General features: G+C 38.2%; 1 protein-coding gene across 1 annotated transcript in view; it reads left to right on the forward strand.

Moving 5' to 3' along the window:
- Positions 1 to 25591, forward strand: part of SKAP2 (src kinase associated phosphoprotein 2) — a 150419-nt gene that overhangs the window by 114412 nt on the left and 10416 nt on the right. Inside the window, exons 10-11 of the mRNA XM_077811346.1 lie at positions 15259 to 15333; positions 23534 to 23646. Coding sequence (XP_077667472.1) covers positions 15259 to 15333; positions 23534 to 23646 — 188 coding nt within the window. The remainder of the gene's footprint in view (positions 1 to 15258; positions 15334 to 23533; positions 23647 to 25591) is intronic.

Consider the following 25591-nt stretch of genomic DNA (forward strand, 5'->3'; position numbering starts at 1 on the left):
GAAAGTGTAGAAGGACTTCTGCATGTTTAGAAAGGATCTAGAGATGATCTGCTGGGGTAGCTGAAAGGGCATAATCTTCCATATTTGTGACCAGGAATTAAATGCAGAGTTCATCATATGGATAAATACACTCCAAATAAGCAGAGGGGGGGATCTGTGTGCGCTGAACACCCTGAAAAATGAAGAACTGACCTTCAGTGGGTTTAATGTCCAAAGTCACAAGGTCAAAAACATCAATCTGTTTGGGCCTGGGCCTGCCATGTGGTGGGTGCTACTTGTGCTGTGCTTTGAATATTCAGCACCTTGCAGGCGATGGTCCTACAAGTTTGCTTATACCTTTTATACATTTATTTTCCCCCTAAATATGTAACTACTAAAGTAAACCTCACTATAGGATAACTTCATTTCACATCTTCATGGGACCATTTCAGCCAATAAGCAGAGCTGCAGTAGTAATGGTCACAGCTTGAATGAATGAAACTGGAAAGCATGTTGAGAGCCAGGAGTTATCAAATTTATGTTCACATTAATAATAGTTTTGTATTCAGAATATTGCTAACCTGCATCCTTGTGGCCCTGGGAGTACTCAAAAATATTTTAACTTTCATATCATTTTTACATAGGTTTTTCCAACAATTTTTGTCTCCTACAGTGGACAAGACTAGAAAGCAGTAAAACTGAAAGGATGGGATGGTCTTTTTGTTAGTGCCCTGAAATTTAGGATATGTGTGTTCAGTTTCCAGCTCAACCATATACTTCCTCTCTGATCCTGGGAACTTGTAATTCAGTTCCTAGGGATCTCAATACTTCCCTTCGTCCATCTGGTCTATTTAAATTGTAAGCTCTTCAGGGTAGGGACTGTCTCTACGATGTTCTTGAACAGTACCCAGCACAATGGGACCATAATTTCTGTTGTGGCCTCTTGGTATTACCCAACTACGAGGAATAAATGACAAAATCTGTCTGCAATAATTATGGAGTAAGTTTAATGACTCGTAAATATTCGGTAGCATCAAAGTTATATTGTGCTCTGTGAGGCTTTTTCACGTCAGGTCCTGTGAGCCTGTTTCAGCTAGATTGGGAATCATGAACAGGTAACCAGCTATCTATTTTTAATCCCTCATGTCAGTCTTGTCAATTATATTGTATTTGGCCATCAAAGTTGTAAAGACGCATTTTCAATGGTCACTTTTACATTTGTTTATTGAATTTAATGTTACGTATCTCAATTTATTTCTATTGTAGGAACTATACTTGGTCAGAAAGGGTGTTTCTTTATAGGAATTTAAAACTAAATGCTGTAACGCTCCTGACTAGTGCTACCCCTCACCCTTGAATACTTCAGATAAACAGTATGTATAGATGAATTGAACAATACATTTTCTGAATACCATGAGTACAGGAGCTATTCAGCCACCTAAATATTGCCTGTTTGGTTGTTGTATAGTTATTCACTAAAACCAGAGCTAGGAGAACATAATTTGTGCTCCTTTAGCTTAGCTTCATTTGCCATCTCTGGCTGGGTGTTCTGAGTTCCACCTAGCTATCTGGGCACTTCCCTTTCTGCATTCTAGACTACGTGAACATGCTCAGTGCAAGAAATGGGGAATACAGATGAAACGTCTCCTGGAACTTGCTTGGATGCTCAGGCTAAAACACCATGACCACCGCCACCACCTGTCCTAATCAGGGAGGGCAGAGAAGGATTCCTTAACTTTTCATCTGACTTAAACAGTAGAGAAGAATGTTTTCTACACTTCCAAAAGATACTCTAAGCAGGAGGGTATAGAAGAAATTATCCCAGACCCCCTGGCCAAACCAGGAAGTGGGGCGAGAAAAGAACTACATCTTCCTTTAGGAGTTCCTCACAACAACATCCTCCTCCACTCAACATGCCTTGGCTTCTGCCTTTCCACCCACCCCCAGGGCCTTGCAAATGTTGATACTTCACTAAGACTCACAGCTTATTGTGCCTTATTGCTTAATCAAGGAATGGCAATTCATATGCCAAAGTCACTAATGAATTCTGGTATTTCTGTGGCACTCAGGGGTTTTTGAAATGATGATTTAAACAGCATGCAATTTTGACCAAAGCACATTAAACCCTTTCATAATACAATTCATTTATTTCAGTAGTGGACTTGAGTGAAGGCTGTATTTAAAGCTGCCTCCTTGTCTGAAGAGGATATTATGGGAATATTAGTATAGTTTTGAAACTTGGGAATTCAGCACTTGAGAAAACTGCAGCAGAAATCAGCTAAATAGTTCAAACCAGTAACCAGAATGGTAACAGTCTATTAGCCCACTGAAGACTTGGTTTTCAGTGGAATTCAATTTGTAATGTCTGCTGGCTGGTGGTGTGGGCTGGTTGGGAGGGATACAAAAGAGGAAAACTAATCTCTTGATCTATTAACCCATTTTCTTCTTACTTTAATAGCATATACAAATTCATATTTACCACAGAGGCATCATTTTTCTGGCTCACTTTAGTAAGAGTATGTTTAATAGATACTGTGATTATTCAGGTAGAGTCAAGATCATTGCCGCTGCCAAAGACATGCTAATTTACAAACCTTCCCTGCAGGATTCTGCAGGAAAAGACAACTTTTGCTGCTTTCAGCAAGCTAAACTAGGCTGGTTTGCCAAGAGAGAACAATTAAAGGAAAACTCAGTTTTAAAAAAATAAACCCAAAAGTTGACACTGAAATACTTTGCTGAAGTTAAGTAATTAATAGCCTGATAAATTAATCAATTCTCTATAGTTTTGACATGACAAGTATGTATTGTAGCCTGCAACTGAATATTTTAAACTTATTGCAAACCTGAAAAAAATAGCTTTAAGAATAAATATTACATAGAGCAAACCTATTCATCCTAACATACCAGGACATCCAAGATCTTTGGATCAATGGAATTCTAAATGATGGGGGAAGAGTTGCGTTATTTTAGGCAGGCCATATTTTCAGCTTCCCAACCTGGAGAGCAGTGAAGGAAATGTTTACCAGTTCTAAAAGGGTTCTGCTAATCTAGCCCACCTTCTGGTATACAATCAAACTTGATTAAACTGGAATTTTGTTATTAGGCTTTTTAAAAATGCTTTGTGTTTTCTTCTATGCTGCCTCCATGCATGGGACAACTCCAGATGAAGAACTGCCCTAACAGGATAGCCAAGCTTTCCCCAACATCAGAAGAATCCCTAGATGGCATAAAGCTGGTATAGCTGGCCCTATGCCACCCATTCCAAACTTCCCACACCAAGCAAAGGGGATCTTTGTGAGCAGGCCGGAAGTCGTGGAATGGGGGCAGAGCTGGGGTCCACTGTTTCAGTAGTCCTCAGCCAACAGCGCGGCCCCACAGAGAACTATTCTAGCATGTATAACTAAGAGCATGTCTTTGTAAGAGTGTAAGCAATGCTGAACCTGTCCATTGCTTTTACTCATTACTTGAAGCATCTGTGATTTAATAAAAAGGTGATACTCCCACTTATCCTGCCTAGGAAAGTAGCAAAGCTTGATAACCTCCTGCTGCAATCTTTTTTGGATGTAGAGCTGTTTGGGTCTCAGAGAAGTAAATGAGTTTTACTGATGCATTCCACGATCTGTCAGCACAGAGGAATCAAAAATTGAAACATGGCCTGTGTTCTATCTACATTTGAGGAGAAGCATGTCATGACTACATAGTGATGACTGTGTCTAAGGTTGATCTGTTGCTTCATGAACCAGGATTCCTCCCTTACAGTCATTATGTATTTCCTTTCTCTAAGCACTAATGCTTGACGATTTCACAACAATAACAGTTAGTGAAACCTTCTCATAAGTCTTTCCCTCAGTTTTAAGTTTTCAAGGTAGTGCACTGGGGTTCAGCTCTGTGTTCCCTGATTTTGATGGGAGTTGTGTGGCTAAAATCCTGCAGACTGCTTTGAAAACATAGAGGTTAGTGTCAAGAAGTCCCAATCATGGGCTGCATCAGGGCAATCAACTCTTAAGATTAGGAAGACAAAGTGGTCTTGTCTTTGTACTGTTACAAGTGGATATGGGATACTTCTTCACTTCTCATGGTCACATGTTTTCAGTGCTGATGCACTGTTAAACTGTTATTCTTTCCATCAGTGGCTGCATTTCAGCAATGGATGAAGTGGTTTTTGAATGTAAATAGTACATCACTTCGTAAAGTGTGTGGAATATTTAGAGGTGAAAAGGGCAAATGTAAGATCATTATCATTCTGGAGATTAGAAATGAAGGTGAGTTTTAGAAAAAGAGCTTCTAGGAAGTATCCTGAGCAATTTCAGTTGATATGTATGACAGGGGTGTGCACAATGAAGTCTTTCTTGGAAAAAAAATCAGTGAGGACAGTTCACCATGTAAAAGCAGTCCTTTTAAAATGGGTCTCAGTGAGGAAATTAAGATGCTTATTATTTGTTTTGTAGCTATTACATTAGTCTTGTGTATGGGAAATTTGCACCCTTTCTTCGCTGAAGAGTAAAATAAATTTACCAAATTTTTCAAAATATTTTAATGTGGTCACAAACAGTAAAATTAACATTACATTTATATGAGTAATAAGAAAAAGAGAATAGTCTTTCTTGGAAGAAAAATCAGTTTTAACAGAAAACATCAGTTTTAACAGAAAATAGTAAAGATTTTTTTGTGTGAAATGTATTAAAGTTTAGTTTAGGAATCCATAATTTTCTAGAAACTACATAAATCTGATTTGAAGGTTTATGTTTGCATATCAGAAAAGGAAGCTACTTCAAATCCTGTAATTTGATGCTTAAGAAAATCTTTCAAAAACAAATTAACACACATCACATTCACTTTTTATTGAAATAAGATACTTTATTTCCAGCACTGATCAATCATTCTTTTTACTATTTCCTCTGCACCTACATTAAACCACTTTTGACGCTATTGATTTGTAAAACCAATATGATGTGAACACTATGTGACAGAAGTTGTTTGTTATTAAGAGATAGAATCCCATCTCAGAGGAGCTTGTCATCTTGGAGAGACACAATCACACAAAGTAATTTTACTTGTATCATAGCTCTTTCACTGTTGACTACATTTTTGACAGCTGGTTTCATGTTAAATATTAACAACACTTTGTTTATGCATGAACATCTTCAGTGGGTTACGGACCTAAAGTTCCCTCTTATGAAAGCAAAGTCTTTTTCTTTGTATCACTGTCAATATCTAATTAAGAAGCAATGCAGTAATGCTAAAGGAAAGCATTGCAAATAAGTATCCCAGTACGGGAGACATTTTTCTAATCCAAAAAAATGAGAAATGTTTTAGGTTGGTAGGTCATAGTCTGAGGTCTATTATACCTATATTTATGACAGTAGAGATTCTGGGCCCACTCTGATGCTTGTTTATACTGTGATGACCATGGTATACATATCTAGATAAATCTGGGAGCCCATATTTTTTTAATTTCTGATTTAAGGAGTGCGAGATCAGATTGTTAATGCCACTGGATACTGTTGTTAAGAAACAATACATTCCTATAGTTGCTTTGGTGTATCCTTGTTCAGCCTTCCTGGCTTCCAGAAGGTGGGCATTAAAGGGATACAGCTGACCCCTCTGGGTGCTCAAGTAAGAACCAACAGGGTGGCCCACAAAGTCCATCTTTCCCACACAGATACTGTAGATATAAATCCCATTTCCCCCCCACCCCAAGATTTCCCCAACCCTGATGACTCATTAGCATAAATCCCCTTCTGAACTTCTAATTGCCATAGGGACCATCACTACTACCAACCTTCTCTCTCCCTTCCTCCTCTAAACTGAAGGAATTAAGCCAAGCAAAACATAATCAATAAGCAGGAGCATTTCAAACAATTATATCTATCCGTCTTTAATATAATTAAAATGTGTAGCTCGTGTCCCTTTTAAACTCTCACATTTAAGGGGATAGTGAGTAAAAAGGCACAATGCTGGATTGATTTTAATGGGGGTGAATGAAGAAGTCAGATCTACCAAAACAAAGCCAATACTCATGAGCCTCTCCCACCTACCTGACTCCATCAATTTTTAGAATATTATTCCTTATCAGTCCTCATGAACTCTCACCTCTAAAAAGACAGCGAGAAAAGAAATGACAAAATCTAAGCTTTCAAACAATGTAATGTATATGGATGCCCATCCTTGATTCATGGACTCATCCTCCCAAAATAAGGAGAATTCCTGTCCTCTCCCCTAAAATCCAGTGTAGAGGGATCCAATCCTAGAAAGTTAAAAACCAAACCAAACCCTCCCCCACAAAAAAACCCCACAGTGAGGAACCTGATTATGACATGGCACCAAGGCTGAATATCTCATGACAAATTGAATAGATGACTGTTCTTCTGGATCTGCTCAGGATTTCATGGCTTCCATGATACCCATGAGACTGGGGGGGAGGGATAGCTCAGTGGTTTGAGCATTGCCCTGTTAAACCCAGGGTTGTGAGTTCAATCCTTCAGGGGGCCATTTAGGGATCTGGGACAAAAATTGGGGACTGCTCCTGCTTTGAGCAGGGGGTTGGACTAGGTGGTCTCCTGAGGTCCCTTCCAACCCTGATATTCTATCCCAGGTGGTTTCTGAGTTAATGCACACACAGCTGATTGTACTCTGGCTGTGGTGTATGGAAAAAGATTGGAGATGGGGGGAATGGGTTGCTCCTTTGTCATGGACTAACCCTTGCAACCTTTGATTTGAGGGCAGATCACAGCTTTTTCTCAGGGGAGAAAGGCCTTTTTTGGTGGTCCTTTAGAGGCTGATGGAACCTTAAGACTTCTAGATGGCTCTGAGTGAGAATAAAGTTCAGCCAACAGACCACTCTATCAGGGGTTTATATGATTACATAACTATTTGGTTTCCTCCACTACTTATACAACGGTCCCATTTCTCTACCAGAGGCAATGGACACTAAAGGATTATCAGGTTATTTCCCGCTATGGTTGGTTAAGTCTTTGGTTTTTCTTTTGTTGGGGAGCCTATAAACTGGTGTTTGTGTATTTGGAAATGTGAATTAAGATTCTTTATTGCTGAATTTCACATTTTTAACGTGTTGAAAAATTTAGAAGGATGCCTTCAGCTACAATAGGCAATAGATAAATAATAAACATTTTGTTATAGGATTTGCTACATTCTATCGAGGTAGTTGTGGTAAGGTCCATGAAATTTGTATGGGAGGTCAGGGAAAAACACAACACTGATTTGTGGGACACTATAATTGAACTATTATACAGCACATACAAAAAACCAAGGTTTCTGCTCATTAATTTTCTGCTTATTCTGCATGTTGCTTGATTTTGTTTTACTAGTGTATCATAATATTACGATGGGTTTATTTTGTCATTTAAGGCAGGTAAAAGATTTTCGTATAATTAGCTTAAAGTAATTTGGTAACATTGGCTTTAAACAACCCAAACAGGATGTTGGCTCCATTAATGGTACCCAAAGGATGCATGCTGCTGATTTTTTCCCCCACTGTGTTTAGGTCAGTGGTCAATACAGAGAATGCAAAAGTGTCAGTTGCTTGAACATTTTAAAAGCAGTTATAGCATCCAAGAGCCAGACTCATCCTAGAGAAACATGCCAACAACTATATTGTTTCCTTTCACTAAAGTGAACTTTGCTGAAATGACTTGCCTTGTTTTCTTCTAAATCCAGAAATGAAGTTGCTCAGAAAAGGGACGGACTATAAATTTGAATAAATTAACCGTACAAATTACTATAGAATTGATACTGTGGTTTAAACAAGCTGCTTTCATTCTGATTTCATGTATGTAAATATTATGTCAAGTCACATTTGTCACAATTAGGGTTATTTTGTTTTAAGGAATGGTTTTTAATCTAAGATCTTGCTGCTTATAAACGTTACATGATATATGAAGACTTTCTTCTCTGTATTACTAATTTACAAATTTAAGCCACAGAAATGTAACTTATATTTGTGTATCAAAGAACTCTGGTGATAAGTTGCACTGCATGATTTATTTGCATATTTGATTGCTAGATCTATTTATTTAGTGAATTGTTTATATTTATTACATAGTATTTAATATCATGTATTTTAACAACTTAGTATCAAGATTTATAAAAGCTCACATTGAACACTTAAACCATTTTAATATCTGAGACCAAACAGATATAAAATCTTGGCTTCCTGTGCTTTATAGAAATAGTTCTATATCTCAATTAGAGGAATAACCTAATAACTTCCATAGAAAGGGGAAGAATTTCCATATTTAAGCTGAGTTCTGCCTAAAATTGGAACATTTTTCTAACTGTGTAAACATTGTGCTAAAAAAATCTTGTCTGGTATATCTGTAATTTTGCCCACTGTCTAGACACTACATACCAAGTTTGAAGCTGAAAGATGATTTTAGAGCTGGGGCCAAAATCAGGCTTTTATTGAAAAGTGAGGTAAAACCTTAACTTCGGAGAAGCTGCCATCCAATTTTAAAAGCTTAGTCATCTAATCAGAGGACAAAGTCATATGGGCAAAATTTTCAAACATGCCTCAGTGATTGAAGAGTCTAAATCACATTGGAACAGCAATGTGACTTAGGCCCCTAAATCACTTAGACACTTTTGAAAATGTTATCCTATATGAGGACCAGACTGTGTGCATTATATTATGAATTAGAATATTTTGTTCAGTTTTCTCAACAAATAATTCGAGGCAATCCAAAGGGTGAAACTTCTTTGCTCAAAGCATATGATGAATGAACGGTGTTGATGGGATTTGAAGAGTTTACTCTTCAGCCAGTGTGATTGTCATTGCAAAATGGGGCCTTGATAGAAAAGGAGGGGGAAGGGATGTTGGAAAACTAAGAGGGAAAACGGGACTTCAGATCTCAAGCAAATGTATGGTAGTGTGTGTCTGGATTTCCTGAAAACATTTAAAAATTATGCGTAACTGAGAAGACACAGCAGAGACCAAGTGAAACAGTGCACCATCTCAAAGCAACAGTGAAAGTTTTTCTCAAAAAAAGTAGTAAAATCGATTTTTTTAAATTTCTCTGACTTTCACATTTGAGAAAATAGGTGTCTGTACACCTTTCCCTCCATTGTTCCCTATTCCTTTGCCCAAAGAGAAAAATTTAAGGCCTGAGCCTTGTGAGCTTCATATTCCCTGGGCCCACAAAAACACATTAAATACTTTTCATAAGAGGAGCTTTATACCTTGCCTTTTTGAAATGGGGAGGATTCCCTAATAGTGAATGGTCATGTAGTAACAATCTGTTCATAAACATGTCCTTATAGTACATCTCCCTACTCTCCCTCCTGTGGAGGAAGACAATGGCAGATTGAAGGAGGTGAAAAACAGCACGTGCAAGTGCATGAAAATGCTTTCATCTTTTACAAATTCATTAAAAAACGTGATTTTTTTCACCCATTTCCACCCCATCTCCCAATATTATGTGGTTACTCTTCTGGTAACGTAAGTATTGTTTTAAACAATAAGCATACTATCTCATCTAAGCAATAAAAAAATAGGTGTTTGACAATGTCTCATTGTGGACCGCTTCAGGCATCAGATTTAACCATACTTAACAGTGTGTTACGGTGAGGACTGTGTTGTATGTGAGCTTAATGGGGTTCTTTTTCTTAATTTAACCCAATCTTTGACTGAATAAGTAACTAATTTTCTGTTTGCCTTTGTACTTATATTACCCACTCCCCATCACCATACAGTCAAAGTGCTTCACAAACCTAAGTGAATTTATCCTTGAAATACCCTGTGAGGTAGGGAATGTATCTTTTTTTTTTTTTTATGCCCAACTGTCATGTAGACTTTGGACTAAGTAACTCCCTGCATAAGTCATATTCAAATACGGTCCAGGAACCTTAGCTAGTTTGAATTTGTAGAATTTCTTGCAGATCATTCTGTTGGACCTACCAAACCTACAGATATCCTTAGTTCCATGGAGAAGTTTTATGGATCCAAAGGATGAGATTCTCACTCTAACTCTGACCCCTTCGTACCCTAATTCCAGCTGGGGGATGCTTCCTGAATGCAGAGGAATCAGGCTGCCTTGTGAGGACCCCTCAAAGTCCTGGTGTACGGCACGGTGGGGTGGAGCTACAGCCAGGGCCGGCTCTAGGTTTTTTGCCACCCCAAGCAAAAAACAAAAACCTCCTAGACCGCAAATGCAGAAGCAAAAAAAACCAACAACACCCAGAACGCCGCCCCTGGCATTGTGCCGCCCCAGGCACATGCTTGATTTGCTGGTGCCTAGAGCCGGTCCTGGCTACAGCACACCATGCTGCAGCAATTCTGTGTAGGGATGTGGCCAATATGGTGGTCTGTGAAGGATACCTGAACTTAGACAGGCCCCCAGAGCTATCTAAATTAGGCTAGCAGGTTCTCTGGTCCCCAAAGCAGGCCAGGATTGGTAGGATAAAAGGCGTGTAAAGCCACCTGAGCTTTTGGGTAATGATTTCTGTGCTGAGATGTTCTGACTAACCCGGCAGCACCCAAAAGGTTTGAGACTAACCGTGCTGCAGATATCCTAAGATATGCAGGAAACTTTGGCAGATCTCCCAGCAGTTGTATTCACACAGAAGCTTAATACCTCCACACTGCTCCTTGCACTCTTCCGTCTTCCCATAGCCTCTCTGGCTGCGGCATCCACACCGCCCTCTTCCTTCCACAGTGAGCTATCACAGTGCAGGTGAAGAACCATGCAAGGTAGTGCTGACTAAGCATCAGCTTCTATAAGGAAATCTGGGAGGAGAGGGGGAGGATACCACAGAAATTATCCATCCTCCTGACCTTATTCCTTCATAAAGGGAGAGCACTAATCTCACAGCATGTAAGGGTAATAACGTCTGCAGGTCTCTGGGAAAGGATACAGTGTGTTAGAGCTATTTCTGCTTACTTCCTTGTAAACTAAGTGGTCCCTGGATTTGAGTCCTCACTGCTTATGCTAGTGCAGGGGGCAGTGGGGAGGAGAGGGGAAAATGGAATTGGAGATATGGACCTCAACTTAAGAAGATGCATATGGATTTAACTTGTTTGCATATTGCTCCTTCTGTTTGTTTATTCAAATCCTCCCCAAACCAAAATATTGGTAAAAGCTAGATCTACCTACTGTAAAACTGCATAGCTGGACAGACTTGTGTTGCTTATTATGTTGCTAATCCATCTGTTACAGAGCAGGCTCAATTTGTAAAATTAAGTTTATAAATCTGGGAGAGAAAAGTACTTGTCTCTTCCCCACAGTAAGCATTTACTCTCTTTTTAGAGTTCCCATTGACAGTTACATGGGGTCATTTTAAGAAAAGGATACATCCTGGAGAAATAATTCAGTCTCTCTCTCAAATAGGCTCTAATAGGCCCTTATATCTTTACATTCCTTTTGAGCAGATAAGCAACGGCTGTTCAGTTTCATCTGAGTTCTTCCTGTGTGTCTCGATCATCTGTACCTGGTGAAGACATTTTGATTTTTATTAATATGATAATACATATATTATTGGTGGGGGGGGGGTTCCAAAAGACAAGCTTATACGCTTGTAGCCTTTTGTCACCACAATGAAATTTCAAACGTGGATCTATTAGCATGCATTACAGACATATAAATGCTTGAATAATTTTTAAAAATTAGTTCACTGCAGTATTTTTTTTAATATGGACTGATCAAAACATCTCCCAACAATTCTTTTAACAATATGTGATTGGAATAATAACTTCACATGTTGTAGAATTCCATGCTGCAGCTGAGAGGCATGTAAATACAAGCTGCTTATTTGCAAGAAGCTTCCAGATTTGCAATATGATTGCTATGGAAACCACATAATGAAAACCTTATAACCATCTGTGTGGTTTGATGGATTTTGCTGCATAGCTGAGCTGTTTTTGTTTACTGTTATTAAAGTGTTGAATAGAATATATTAACCCACAAACTGTGATTATCCAGGGTATTAATTAATATTGTATAATGACAGTGTCTATATCAAATAACACAACAGAATCAAATACTAGTTAATAATACTGCTATTAATATAAGAACTAATGTAAGTAAGTGGTTGACTACTGTCAGTTTTGGGGGGGGAATTGCTGACTTTATACATATTTATCTTGGAGATTACCAATTCTGTGGCAGAAATGTATTATGCAAGCTACACTTTAGTACATTTTTATATTCATATCATCTGACTCGCTCTTTTGGAAGAACAAAAAGGAAGAAAAATCAATTAGACTCATGTCTAAAAGTCAGATACTGTTGTATTTGTTGTATTTGCTTTAAATCATATATCCAGGTAGAGCCATCTGTGTTTGGGGAATAGCTCTGGCAATCTTCTGGTAGTAATTTACATATCTAACTCACAGTGCAAAATTTTAGAATTGAGCTGTGAAATCTACAGGAATTATTGGGGAAAAAACATTTTTAATATTTGCAGTTCCTCCCTGATCTGTTACCAGAAAAAAAATCTTTTAACTTTGTAGTAGAGGAGATATGCTGTAAGTGTGTCTATATTCTAGTGTCTAGGAATCCTCAACCTATGGCTGTAGGCCCAGATGCATTTCTTTGGGACACATACACAGCTCTTCTAGAGCTCCTGGGTTTGATCAGAGCTCCTATTGATCTGGAGAGAGAAACTAGAGAGAGACATCTCTTCCCAGAAGGGTAGAAAGGGAGGGAAGAGAGGAAAGATTGAACTATGATTATGTTGTGGCTCCGTCTGACACACAATCTTGATAATGCAATGTAACTTTTGTACTGTTTCTCTTCAATAATTGATATTGTATAGTATCTATGCCATGCATTGCTGCAAACATTGCACCATAGTATCTGACCTGTGTCTCTATGCATTTGAGACTCCTGTTGGTTACAAGAAGTCTCTCCCTGTTTGACACTGCTTCCAAGTCCAAAGTGCAAGAAGTTGTATTTAGGAGCTAACTGTCCTCTTTAAGCCCCAGGACCCAAGTCTTTTAGATCTACCGCAATATTTAATTGACATGGAGAACCACTGGGGTTCTGAAGGAACTTGGGTTCAGGCTTTTTTTTTTCTCTCTTCTTACACTTCAAATACAAGTCTAGGAAATGATCATCATTTTTAAACGATGTGATTTCACTTTTTTTAAAGGGAGAATTGTACTTATTTCTGAACTTTGTTTGTGAACCCACAATATACTGTTTATTTTTATAGGTACTCAGTCTTACTGTGGAAAAATTTCTCAAACCTGCACTGCTTTACCTTTTCTTTTTTAAATCAGAGAGAGGGAAGAGAAAAATATTTAGTAAAATGGAGTTCTTATTGTCACAGAACTGATAGAGTAGCAGCATGGTATGAACATTCTTAATAAAAATAATTCTGCAATATTCAATATCAAAACTTATTTCTACCAGTATATAATATGCTTCTCTTACCTGGAATTGAGTGTTTATAGGAAGAGATTATGCATTATGGGTAGAAAAGATGACAGACAAAGGGATAATATTGCTTGTAAGTGGCATTAAAATGGTTGTAACCCATGGGATGAGTGCCTCCTGGTGCCCTTGAGAGTATATAAAGATACTTTTATTACATTTTTAGCATGCCCCATATGATGTAATGATGTACTCAGTGTTGAACAAGTTTAAGTATAGCAGATAGTGTCTCTCTCTCTCTCTTTTTATGTGCTGTAGCATCAGATTTACCGCTTTACGTTGTTTTCTTGTTTTGGGTCCAAGTCACTGGAGTCTTTCTCAACCAAACTTCTAGCTAGTCAGTAGTTATGAGACAAGAAAAACTACTGATTAACTAGCAGAGCAATGATACAAAGCTCCTAGAACAGTAAATCACATAACCATGTCTCCCATTATATTGTGTTTGGCAACCTATAACCCCAGTCATGCAAGTAGCTATGCATGTGCTTAACTTTAAGCGTGTGAGTGGTCCCACAGAAATCAACAGGTCTACTCTTGTGCTTAAAGTTAAATGTGTGTATTAAGTATTTGCAGAATTTAAGCCTGAATGTGTAATGTGATGTGTATGAATGAACCTATACGTTTACAAAGTTATTCATCCAAACCAGACATGATCACATGTTCAGACTGAAACTCACCCTCCTCTCCATCATAGAATGTTATGAAATTCTTACATAATCTGCTTGTGAAGAACATTTTAAAAGCTATGACTTTTATACCCATTGTTTATTAACAAAATATCAGATTAGTAGCTGTAATGGGTCCCTGGTACTTAAAAGCAAACATACATATTATATTAGTACACAATGTGTTAAATAGCAGCAAAGGAATTAGACATGCCTAAAGTGCAGTTCTATTCTGAAAAGTGGCTGTGTCAATATAATACCTAGCGAGGGGATCTTTGTTGTCAGCTGTGCTGCTATAGTGACTATGATAAGGTTTTGATTTTTAATTCATTTTACTCCTACAAAAAGAACACAGCTATGATAGAGATAGTTAAAGTCCATTCCTTTTTATGAATCATCAACAGAATTGTAAACTAAGGAGTTTATTGTCCTTATACGAAGCAGAGCTTGTATCTGGGACGGGGAGGGTTCCACCTCTGTGTTGGCAAAATAACAGGGTTGAGGGGCTAGCAGGGCTCCATCAAGCTCTCTTCTCCTCCCTCCCAAGCCATGGAGGAAAGCACAATTAGTTGGTACAGTCTGAGATTGAATTAACATGGACTGTTCCCCCACCCATGCCCAGGTTATATATAACCTTCCCCCCCTCCCTTTTAGTGGTTCCCATAGTCTGCCACAGTAGGTGGAGCCACTGAAAACAGGGCAGCCATGCTCCCATTGAGCAGGCAGGAGCCAATGTGGTTGCATGGCACAGCAGAGGCAAAGAAGCCCCATGTCTCCTGTGGAACCCCCAACTTTTTGCAGAGGTATGGGGCAGCGACAGTCACACCCCTCTGATGTAAGAATGAATAGGAAAGCCTGAATTTTCCCTAGCCTGGAATGATTGATGTAGCCGGGGAGGATGGGACCCCAGTTCTGATTGTTCTAGAAGCCATTGAGAGACTACAAAGGGGGAACCCCAAAATGCCACTTTCAGAGTCACTTTTCAGAGTCAAAGATGAATTCAGCAGTTCCTAACTGAGTTTTTAAAAAGAGAGCTATCAGAGTGGTTAAAAACAAAAAACAACCAAGCCCTCAAACTTGTGTGGCAATATGAAAACAGAAGAGTTTGGCTCCCAACATTTACATTTTAGAAATATAGATAGTGTGATTGATGAACTGACGTGGGCTGTAATTACTGTCAGTTAGTGGGTTCCTTCAGCATTTCATTTGTAATTGTCTATTTGCAGAGGAAGAAGAGAGTGCTCCTCCAAAGACTGAAGAGCCAAAGAAACTGAGCCAAGGGAGCACTAGCAATGTTTCAGGTAATTAAAATGTTTTTCTTTCTTCTGCAAATATTTCTCTACTTTTCTTTTCCAATCTTTGCCTTTTGCTGTTGTAAATAATGTTTTCCCAGCTTCAAAAAGTAATCTGTTTCATCTGGGTATTTTATGGCAGTAAAACTGCTTAGCACCATTTAGGATGCATGAAAACCACTTGAGAAGGATTTATAAAGTAAGCCAATTTATACAAGGTATTCCTTCCTGAATTACTTTGTAATGACTCAATTAGCTTTCATTTCTGCACAAAGGAGATTTAGTTGCATAAATTAGCTTATCATCATTGAGGAAGTGTCACTGCTAAAGGACAGTTTATAGATACAACATGCAGTTGCTGTCAAACCTATAAGAATATAATATAGACATCTGTGTATACTTTGTGCTTGAGCAGAACAGACTTCTGCCATTCAGAGACTAACAGGGGACAACAAGTTGCCCAGGGGACTGCCAATGTAGACATCTCTGAAAAGGTCAACTTGACACAGGCTCTGACAATCGACCCAGAGCTCTGTCTTCTTTGATAAAAATCAGATAAACTTAAGACCGCTAATTGATCTGCAGCCTGTTTAAATGTTGGCCATGCATATCTTCATTGCATATGATTATCACAGAAAGCAAATGAATTGGATAAGAAATGCCAGAGTCCAGTGACAGCAGCAAAAAAATTGGAAAAGGACACAAATGCCCAGGAAGGCTAAGAAGGATATTGTCTCTGCCTCCACTTGGCAAACTGCCCTTGTGCTAATTGTCACTGGGACTGGAAAAATAACTGCATATACTACGTAAAGTCACATGGAGGGACAACTTTTCTCGACTGCAAGACATTTCCAGCTAAGGTAAAAACAAGATATATCCCTGCCTCAAGGGCATGGTCCTTTTGATAAACCATCACTTTTTTGACCAGAAAGTAGGGAAGACTTGCTTCTTATCAGGCCTTTACACCTCTTCACAGCTAAATGTCGGCCAGCACCAGATTTGCCATGTCGTAACTGTGTCCTGCAGTGTAATGCAGTCTGGGGTCACCTTCCTCCATCAAATATACTGCACATCACTCTTCCAGTGCTGTCAGGGAAAGGGTGGATAAGGAGTGTGTGTTCAGGAAGTAGCTTTGCAGTACTCTTCCTATTGCAACATGTGGAAAGGAAACAGGGGCCTGATTTCCTGACCCATACAGGAAAGCAGGAACAGGTTGCAGTAAAATGTTTTGGTTTCCTTTTCTTGGAAAGGAAATGAGGACTGGGTCATCAGATGTTGTTGGCATTGTGATCTACTAACAATCACTCATAAAACAACATGACTCAATGAAACCTTAGCGTTAACAGTCATTTAGACATGCCAATAATTATAATACTGGATAGGGTCAATCCAATTATGAAGTGAGCAACAGACGTTTGTTATTCTCATAAATATTTCAGCTCAAAGAAACTTTATTTTGATAACATCCTCTAGTATAACCAAAATATTAGCACCTTAGTTTATGAACACAGCAATCCCCATTTTTATGAGAATAGCTCTATAAGTTTAACTAGGGTTTGTACAATATCCTTGAAATAAAGCACCATAATAATTCTCCCCAGACATAAAATTCATTTCAAGTAATAGTTTTAACACTTGAGCATAGCACTGACCTCTGTTCTTCCCTAAACAATTAAATATATGATACAAGAAGTTTGCCATGTAGGGCAGTGAGTTGACAAGGGTATTTCTCTCTTTCAAGGCATCACATCACATGAACTTCTAACTTATTCAAAAATGTCTGATGTTTTTCCAACAAATAATACACACAGAATATGGTACCTAAATCTCAATCAGTCTCAAGCATTACAAGAAAAACGATACTTTCCTTACCATCAGTAACTCATCTTCTGCACTTAACTAATTTTTCCTCTAATTATCCGTTCGAGTGAGTAGGTATATATTATGGAGAGATGCTAGACTTCCATTATGAACTCAGCTTTGGTACACATACATCTTAACTTTTCCAGAACTAAACCATTTAATCTATAATTGAACCTAAGGGATCTTCTGTCAGGCTAAAATTTTTCTAGTAAATTTGAAGCAACTCAGATAAAGCATTTTGGAGATATGAGGGCAAAAAACTGAAAATCTCTTATCTTGAAAGCTTTCCTAGCTTTTTTTGTCTCATCTTAACGCCCAAGCAGTTTGTCTACAAACTCTAAATTTGTATAATCTGCTGGTTTTGATGAAGACTGGTGCCTTTAACTAGTCTTGCATTATTGGTAGAGTGATTTAATTATCAAACCAGTTTTCACATCCATTATTGGTTTCATAAACTTAATAAACTGTGTGTTGCCTTGATGTAGATAGCTGTGATTGTGGAGTAGTAGGGACCAAAAGAAGTGGCAGAGAGAGAATTCAACCAGATGCTGGATTGAAGAGAGGGGGCTGAAAGGACAGAGCTGTGGTGGGAGAAATGCGGGGGCGGGGGAATATAGAAAGGAAACTGGACCCATCTTGTTGTTAACCCCTGCTCCCCAAATAAATCCGGTAAAATTATTTTACCATGCTTCTTTATCTTATCATTCTCTTTCCCTGACGTGGATAGCTCAGTGGTTTGAGCATTGGCCTGCTAAACCCAGGGTTGTGAGTTCAATCCTTGAGGGGGCCATTTAGGGATCTGGGGCAAAAATTGGGGATTGGTCCTGCTTTGAGCAAGGGGGTTGGACTAGATGAGGTCTATTTCTATGAGGTCCTCCTGAGGTCTATTCCAACCCTGATATTCTATGATTCTATGATAGCACGAGTGAGAGAAAGGGCCCAGGAAGAAGGAAGCCATGTGCATTCTTGTACATTCTGCAGGAACATCAGAATAACTGAAAACCAAGAGATGGTTTGTGTCCTCAGACACCACACACCATCACAGCAGAGAGTCTGAAAAGTGAGAAGGAAACTAACTGGATAACCATATCTTACTCTTGTTAAGACTAATTGTACACTACTGTGCTGTTTATTCTGAACTTCACCTGTGTTTACATGATTAGAGCTGACTACAGTACACATGCTATTTCTAAAGACCATAAACAGTGGTCCCAAAAAGGGCAGAATTTTTGCATCTCTTCACCAAAAGAAACCACATTCCCAAAATGGGACAACTCCCCAAAAGTTGATGGTGCTGTCATGCTATGAGATGTAGCTTAAACATACGTACTAGTAGTTATATCTGGTACTGTGAACCTCTTAAGAGCCAGAATAAAGTAACTTATACACCAGAGTTGCAGGCTGCCTGAGGATCACACCTATATATCACAGTCATTTATGTACAAAGCCAAGGTACTATAAATGAGAAAAAATGCTGGTGTTCCTTCTTCCCACAGGGAAACTAGCCAGATAAAGTGGGATTAGTAAATTTAAGATACACAACTGCAGGCTCTGCTAACTTCTTAAAGATTTACTCAAAACCCCCTTTACAACAGAATGAAAAATGTCTATCTTATGTAGAGTGGGAGGTCAGTGGAGATAAGGGCAGTGTTAAATTTATTTTAATGACCTGATGTGTGCATTTGTATACTTTCTAATGTTAATGTTTTTAAAAGGTGTAATCTTATTCTTAATTTCCAGACTTTCTAACCTTTCTCTTTGAGACTATTATATCATGCTCATAAAGTTTTTTTCCTTAACTATCTAGTTATTTACAACCCTAAATCCCGTTTAACAAAGTTTAAAGTTATGTGTGTGTGTTTGCATCGTGTGTGTGTAATATATTTGCCAAACTTTTGCCCAAGCCAACCCACCTTTTATTTCTTCCATCACAGACATAAGGCACAAATAGCTCTTTTCTAGTTTATTTGAAGGCAGATCACAGGTTTGAACCCATCTATAATCAGTAAAATCTATGTTGAGCCAGAAGAGCTGATTTGTCGTTGCAGAATGCATTTACAACAATAATTTTTTCCTAGTTTTTTTTCTGACACCTTTCATATTTTTGGTATTATGAGCATTAACACAAAAATGAGTAATAAACTGCCAATATTTTACAGCATGCAGATAATCCCCAGGTTAATCACAACAACTACCATATCTAAAAGATCCCAGCATCTATGTCCAATACAAACTACTCAAACTTGCAATGTATCCTGAAGGCTAGCAAACTTAGGTCCTGGACCAGCAAGGTCCATCCATCAGATATGTCCTGACACTGAGGATAGGTAACATTGCTGACCACAGATGATCACAGCTACTTAATGAGAACATTATGGGCAGGGTGAAGTCTCTAAAATGCCAGGACCCACAGCCATGTATGGCTTTGGCTGTTAAAACTAAGCATTAATTTGAACTTGGAAGAAAAAAGGAAATCTATGTAGCAGGACAATATGTTAGACATCTTAGTACGATGCTCTCAACATATCTAATACCACAAGAAAGTGAGCTGCAATGAATCCCCTGTGTGGTCTTCAAGGAAAGCTCCAAGTAGACAGCATTACTGTAATCCAATCTAGACATGAGCAGGACATGGATAACAGTGGTCAGGTGCAGACCTGAGAGAATATATTTCAAATCTGGCAAGTGGTGGTGGGGGAAAGGACCAAAACCACAACATTCTTGCTTACTGCTGCTACCTGGGGAAATAGAGACCCAAAAGAACCCCGGATTGTGGACACCCTTGACAAAGTATATTTCATTAGCAAGAGCAAATACATCTTCAAGCAATTTCCCTTACCCTCTAGCACTACCGCCTTCATTTAGGCCTTGTCTCTGTCTGAAATCAGGGAAGTAGGGAGGCTGCGCTATTTGGATCTTATGAAGAGTTGGTTCTCATCAGCACATAAGACAAAAATGTCTGTGTTCTCCATCAGCCCCTCTCACACCCTGGAAAAACAGGTATAACTATGAAACTTTGAGGAACCCTTCACAAGGGAGTTTTCAAAACTGTTGGGCAGTTGCTTATCAAACAATTGTCCTGGAATGTGAGCTGCCTAACTTTGTATTTCCCCACCACAGTCTGATCCACCCTTGCCAAATGCAGCTCAGCCACTCCTTATGATCAATAATATCAAAGGCAGCTGATAGATTCAAAATGTACACCTGATCCTGCATCCCTTGTTCACATGAGTAAAGGCTACAGGATCAGGCCTTCTGCATAAGATAGATACTCTCTTTATTTTAGCAATATTTATAGACAGGATATATAGCATTTTAAAGGAATTAGATATCTCATTTTTAAGACACAGTACAGTGGTGACAACACTGGTTTCATAATTGAGATGTGAGAAAATGTGAGAGCATATCAGTAATCCAGGAATGTAATGTTACTGATATCAGGAACATATGCACCACCAACCCCATTGATACATAGGCTCCTGATGGCAAGTCACTGATCTGTTTTCCTGTCTTTAAAGTGTTTAAAAAGTGGGAAAAGAAAGTCAGCATCATTTCCTTACTATCTCTCTGCCACATTTTTGTTCACCAGGGTCACCTGGCTTTCCTTTATCCACTTCTCCAAATAAAGGCTAAAGACGCAAGGTGGTCCTCTCTCATTTCTGAAATCAGGTCAGAGCTCAGAACTTAGCATAAGTCTGTAAACTAGGGGCTGAGCAATAAAAGGTTTTATATCTATTTTAGAATGCAATGTGAGTTTATTACAACATCCCTCTCTGTATCTTTCTGTGTGGTGTAGGCACTGTAAACAATACTAGCTCCATCTTTTAATGAAGCCTGCTTTGCTTGAAACATATTGCTTCTAAGGATATGTCCATACTTAACATTATACAAGTGTGACTATGCACATACTTAATCAGACACACTTGTGGTCATAGTGGAGCAAGGAGATTCCAGTTGTTAATTTTTCACGTCCAGATTTCCCATTTGGAATTTACACACTACTAAGCCTGGGAGAATAAAGTAATTTAACAAACGTACACTGCCTTTTTTTTTATTTATAATTTTTCATCCGCCTGGCCTACCAATTACCCTGGGATAAACAGCTCTCTTCTTATGTAGATTTCACATATGAGAGCACAGAACCATGGTTGGTCTTTGGGTAACATCATTGAGTAGCGATTAGCTTATTTTAAAATGCATCTTTTCCAGTGTTGCCAAGTCATTAGTTCAGTTGCATTTACACTCCAAGGCTTAATGAAATACTCGTGATGCTCATCGAGGGAGAGATGTATCTCACTCGCTGTGGGATCTCTTCTCCTGTCGATGTGCCCCATGTAACTCCCATTAATGTTAATAGGAATTCCACCAGGCTCCTCAATGGGAAGAAGAAACCCCAGGGGGATAAGTGTCATGTGTGAGAACTCGTAATTCACATTTGTGTAACTCTGAAGAACTAAGAGTTTTATTTGGTATATTAAAAAAAGACAGTTGGTCGAAGACTGCAACCAAGTTGCAACAAACCTCCTCAGCCAGAGCTTCAGTTTGCTTTAATAAAAATTGTACTGGGCATTATGTTCAATCAAGTACTGAAAGAATTACAGTATTAAAATATGGTAGCAGAGATACACTGTTCATTTTACCATCTTACACTATTCACTGAGTTTTAGATTCAGTGAATAATAAACTGACAGACAAGCTTGTTAGGGCCAAAACTTAGACCTTGCAAAAACTTTCAAACTGATTCAATCTCCTCCAGATGCCATACTGTCTAAACATCTACATTTAAAGAATAAACCACTTTATTACTAAGATTTTTTAAAATTGTATCTATATTTTGGTGCAATCATAGCAGAATTTGTGTGCTGCTAGCCTGAGTGCCCTCTAGTGCTATGTAATAGAAGTTAACCAATAAGCACTGTTTTATGTAAAGGATAAATAACAAATGGCACTCCATAGTAGTTTTAATTTATGTCAGAGTTGTCCAAATTCCTGCTTATGTCAGTAATGACATCTGAAAGTGCTAGCCCACAGACTGAAGTAAATAAATGGAAAGCAGCTCTTCTTGCTGCTGTAGGAAACACTGGAACTAAAATCAAAATGTTTGCAAAATAGAGAACACTAACATCAATAGAAAAATACTTTTGGAAAATAGAGTGTGGCAATTTCTCCTATTTATTACCTGATATTTTAGGGGGATTTTTTTCTTGTAATAAACGTAACCAATCATGATTAAATTGTGGCCTATCAATAATAGCCTAGAGTGCTAATAATATGCAAAAGTGACTGGTACATGTTAGAATAACCAGCAAGCCTGCAGTGCAAGGATCATATAACAAAACTAAGATGACAGCCTTGATTCAGCCAGTTCAGTGATATTTATGTTATCAGAAGTAAAAAATAGTTTTGCAGTGTTGTAAATTGTTAGTACATATTCTGTCTGGTTAGTGTATACACAATGTAACTGTTCATTTTATTGGCATTGCTTACATTCTTTGTGAGTTAACTCATCAAACTCCATTTTCACTGAATTAAAAACAGGAAATCGTTTGTAGTGTAACAGAAGTGTCCAGTGTATTTAACCACGTTTAAGTTCTATGTTCCAACAGATGTACTCTGAATGGTAAGCGTATGGCAAAGCATTTATTACTCTGTTATTGCAGTATTAGGGAGCAAAGAGTGCTAAATAATCAATCAGTTAATGGTCTGTATGGCAGTCTGAACACAGCACATCCATTGTGCTTATGCTGTTAGAAGGATGAGCTTATGACTATAGTGTATGTTGCATGTTTAGCCAGAGCTTAATGTCCTAAGCTGGAGCTGACACAAAATATTTTAGAAATGCTGCTTCAGCAAACTCTTTCAAAGTTGCAATAATATTTCAGCAGTAACAACCAAAGATTATATGAAAGACTCTCAGAAAAGGGAAAATCTTGTTGAAAAGAAAAAGATGTGCAGCACAAAATGCTTACCATTGGCCTGTTCTCACAGATTTTATTAATTATACTCCAGCATTGTACCCTTTTCAAGTTAAGATGCAAACATGGCTTGCTAGAAATATATCAGTAAAGAAGAGCTAGGTGCTGTAAGATGCAGCTGCTAAATGCTTTGAGAACCTGTAGCTGCATGTTTTGGGTGACACAACTGTTACCAAATGTAGGGTTCACATGTTAAACTGGTTTTCCACTTGCTTTTTTTGTGGGCGTGTGGTGGGGATTCCTACAGTGAACATGGAGAAATGTGTTCTAGCCCATCATCATTTGGTGTGTGAAGATTTAATTACTACCTTTGATGATAAAAGATCACAAATGCTGGAAGGTTTAATGTATACTTTTTTTTTCTTTCCCAGGAGATAAAAATACCAATTATGCTAATTTCTACCAAGGTTTGTGGGACTGCACAGGAGATGTTTCTGATGAGTTGTCATTTAAACGTGGTGATGTTATCTACATTCTCAGCAAGGTACAGTATGCTACTGAGAGTAAATTGGTGTAAGAAAAGAGTAATATATTCCTACAATCCTGTTTGGGGGGGGAGGCGGAGGAGGGACTGGCACTCCCGTTACACCCTTTGTTAGCAATCCTACATTCACAGTAATGAATTATTTTGTCAAATGAAATATAATCACATTTAAAACATAACCATGTAACAGGAATCAACTTAAAAGTACGTTTATCTGTTCATTTAATCTTGGCTGACATCCCCTAGCTAATTTAATAGAAGACAATGTGCTTACTCTAGGTAAAAGTTAACCTTGTAGGGTAAACTATATTATGTTGTGTGTTATGGTTTTTACTTCCTCTTCCTTTATATTCTTGTGTGTCCTGATTCTGGTTTTCTGGGCATCTTGCTACCGGAAACAGTTTGTTTTTAGAACTAGGCTTTCATCTTTTTGTATACACTGCAGCTGTTCTGACGATTTAGGCTTTGTGTATGTTTGTTCTGACAGATTCAGGCGATTTTTAATTCACCACTTTTTCCTGTTTGCTTAAAAAAACCCACAGAAGTAAAGGCAGGTTTTCTGTTCCAATATAATGTCATGCATTAAGCTCGCAGTCGTGTTTTATTATAAGGTAAGTTAATTTGCCTACCTTTTAAAAACAATAATGGGACAAAATCCTTTCCTTGTATGCACTTACACAAAGCTCACTGAAGTTTACATATGAGTGCGTCTGAGAGTAAGAAATGTTCTCTGATTCTCATGTATAAATATCCTCAGTAAATAAGCTGAAATTTTTTTTGTAGCAGCACTTGTCAGTTATGTTCCTTCGCCCACAATTGCCATTTAGTACGATGCTGAAGACATTGGGGCTCATTTAAACCCTTTCTGTACTTGCGCATGGAAATCATAAGTAACCCCATGAAAGCTGCAGTACTCTTTCTGTTAGTTTGAAACTTTCATCACTATTGCTTTAAATCTTCTTTGATTCATTTAACGGCAGTGTTTTTGGATAATGAATCTGTTCTGTTTAAATAACTTTAAGATTTACGGTTGGAAAGATAGTCATATATGAAAATATAGACGATGTATTGCTAATGATGATGTGACCATGTGCTTCTTTTGAGGTATTTCATTGTCACTTAAGCTAATAACTGAATTACATTACTAGAGGTAGGATAAGGCTTTCTGGTAGGGCAGACTTCCATTCAGTTGTGAAGATCAGTACTCCTTAACAAACATGGAAAACGATAAGCAAGCAATTCAGTTGTACACATCAGCTTCCTTTTACTATTGTCTAATGCTGCAAGGGGCTAATTAAAGCTTAACCTCCCCACCTGACAATTAACAATTATTTACCCCTCTCCTACAGATAGTCTGAATGAATTCATTTTAAAAATGAGAACAGAGGGGGAGAAACAGTAGCTTAATCCATCCAATCCCTATCAACCCTCTCCGGGTTGTGCCTTGATTAATGCATATTCAGTCCTTGAGACTGGCCAGCTAATTTCTCCAGATGTGTAGAAGCTTTCTGGGGAGGGGTGATTTTTATACCAAAACAGAGTCTACAGAATTCAGTCTCATTTCACTTAGGGACTGTTTATAGCTTTTTCAGAAAAATGAGTTTTGGACACTACTGTCAGCTCTGAATTTAGGCTCCTTGGAGGTGAAGTGCCAGGGAATTATCCATCTAGCCTTCCACTTTATTCAATTTCAAGGTCTGTCTGAGGATTACTAACCAGACAAAGGGTTTGTTAAGAATCAGCCAAGGTAAAAAGTAATCTAGAGCATCCTAAAATTGGTAAAGGCTTTTCTGCAACAAATATTTCTTAATCGAGTAGAGTAATACTTGGCTTTTGCGGCAGTGGTATGAATCTTGGGCAATTTTTTAATTTTTTTACACCATCTAGTGGTTAAAAATGAGAGATGCAGTTGCTGACAGTAGGTAATGTGTGTAGATCCAAAATG

Source organism: Eretmochelys imbricata, chromosome 2, assembly GCF_965152235.1.
Source record: "Eretmochelys imbricata isolate rEreImb1 chromosome 2, rEreImb1.hap1, whole genome shotgun sequence".
In the NCBI taxonomy this organism is placed as follows: Eukaryota; Metazoa; Chordata; order Testudines; family Cheloniidae; genus Eretmochelys; species Eretmochelys imbricata.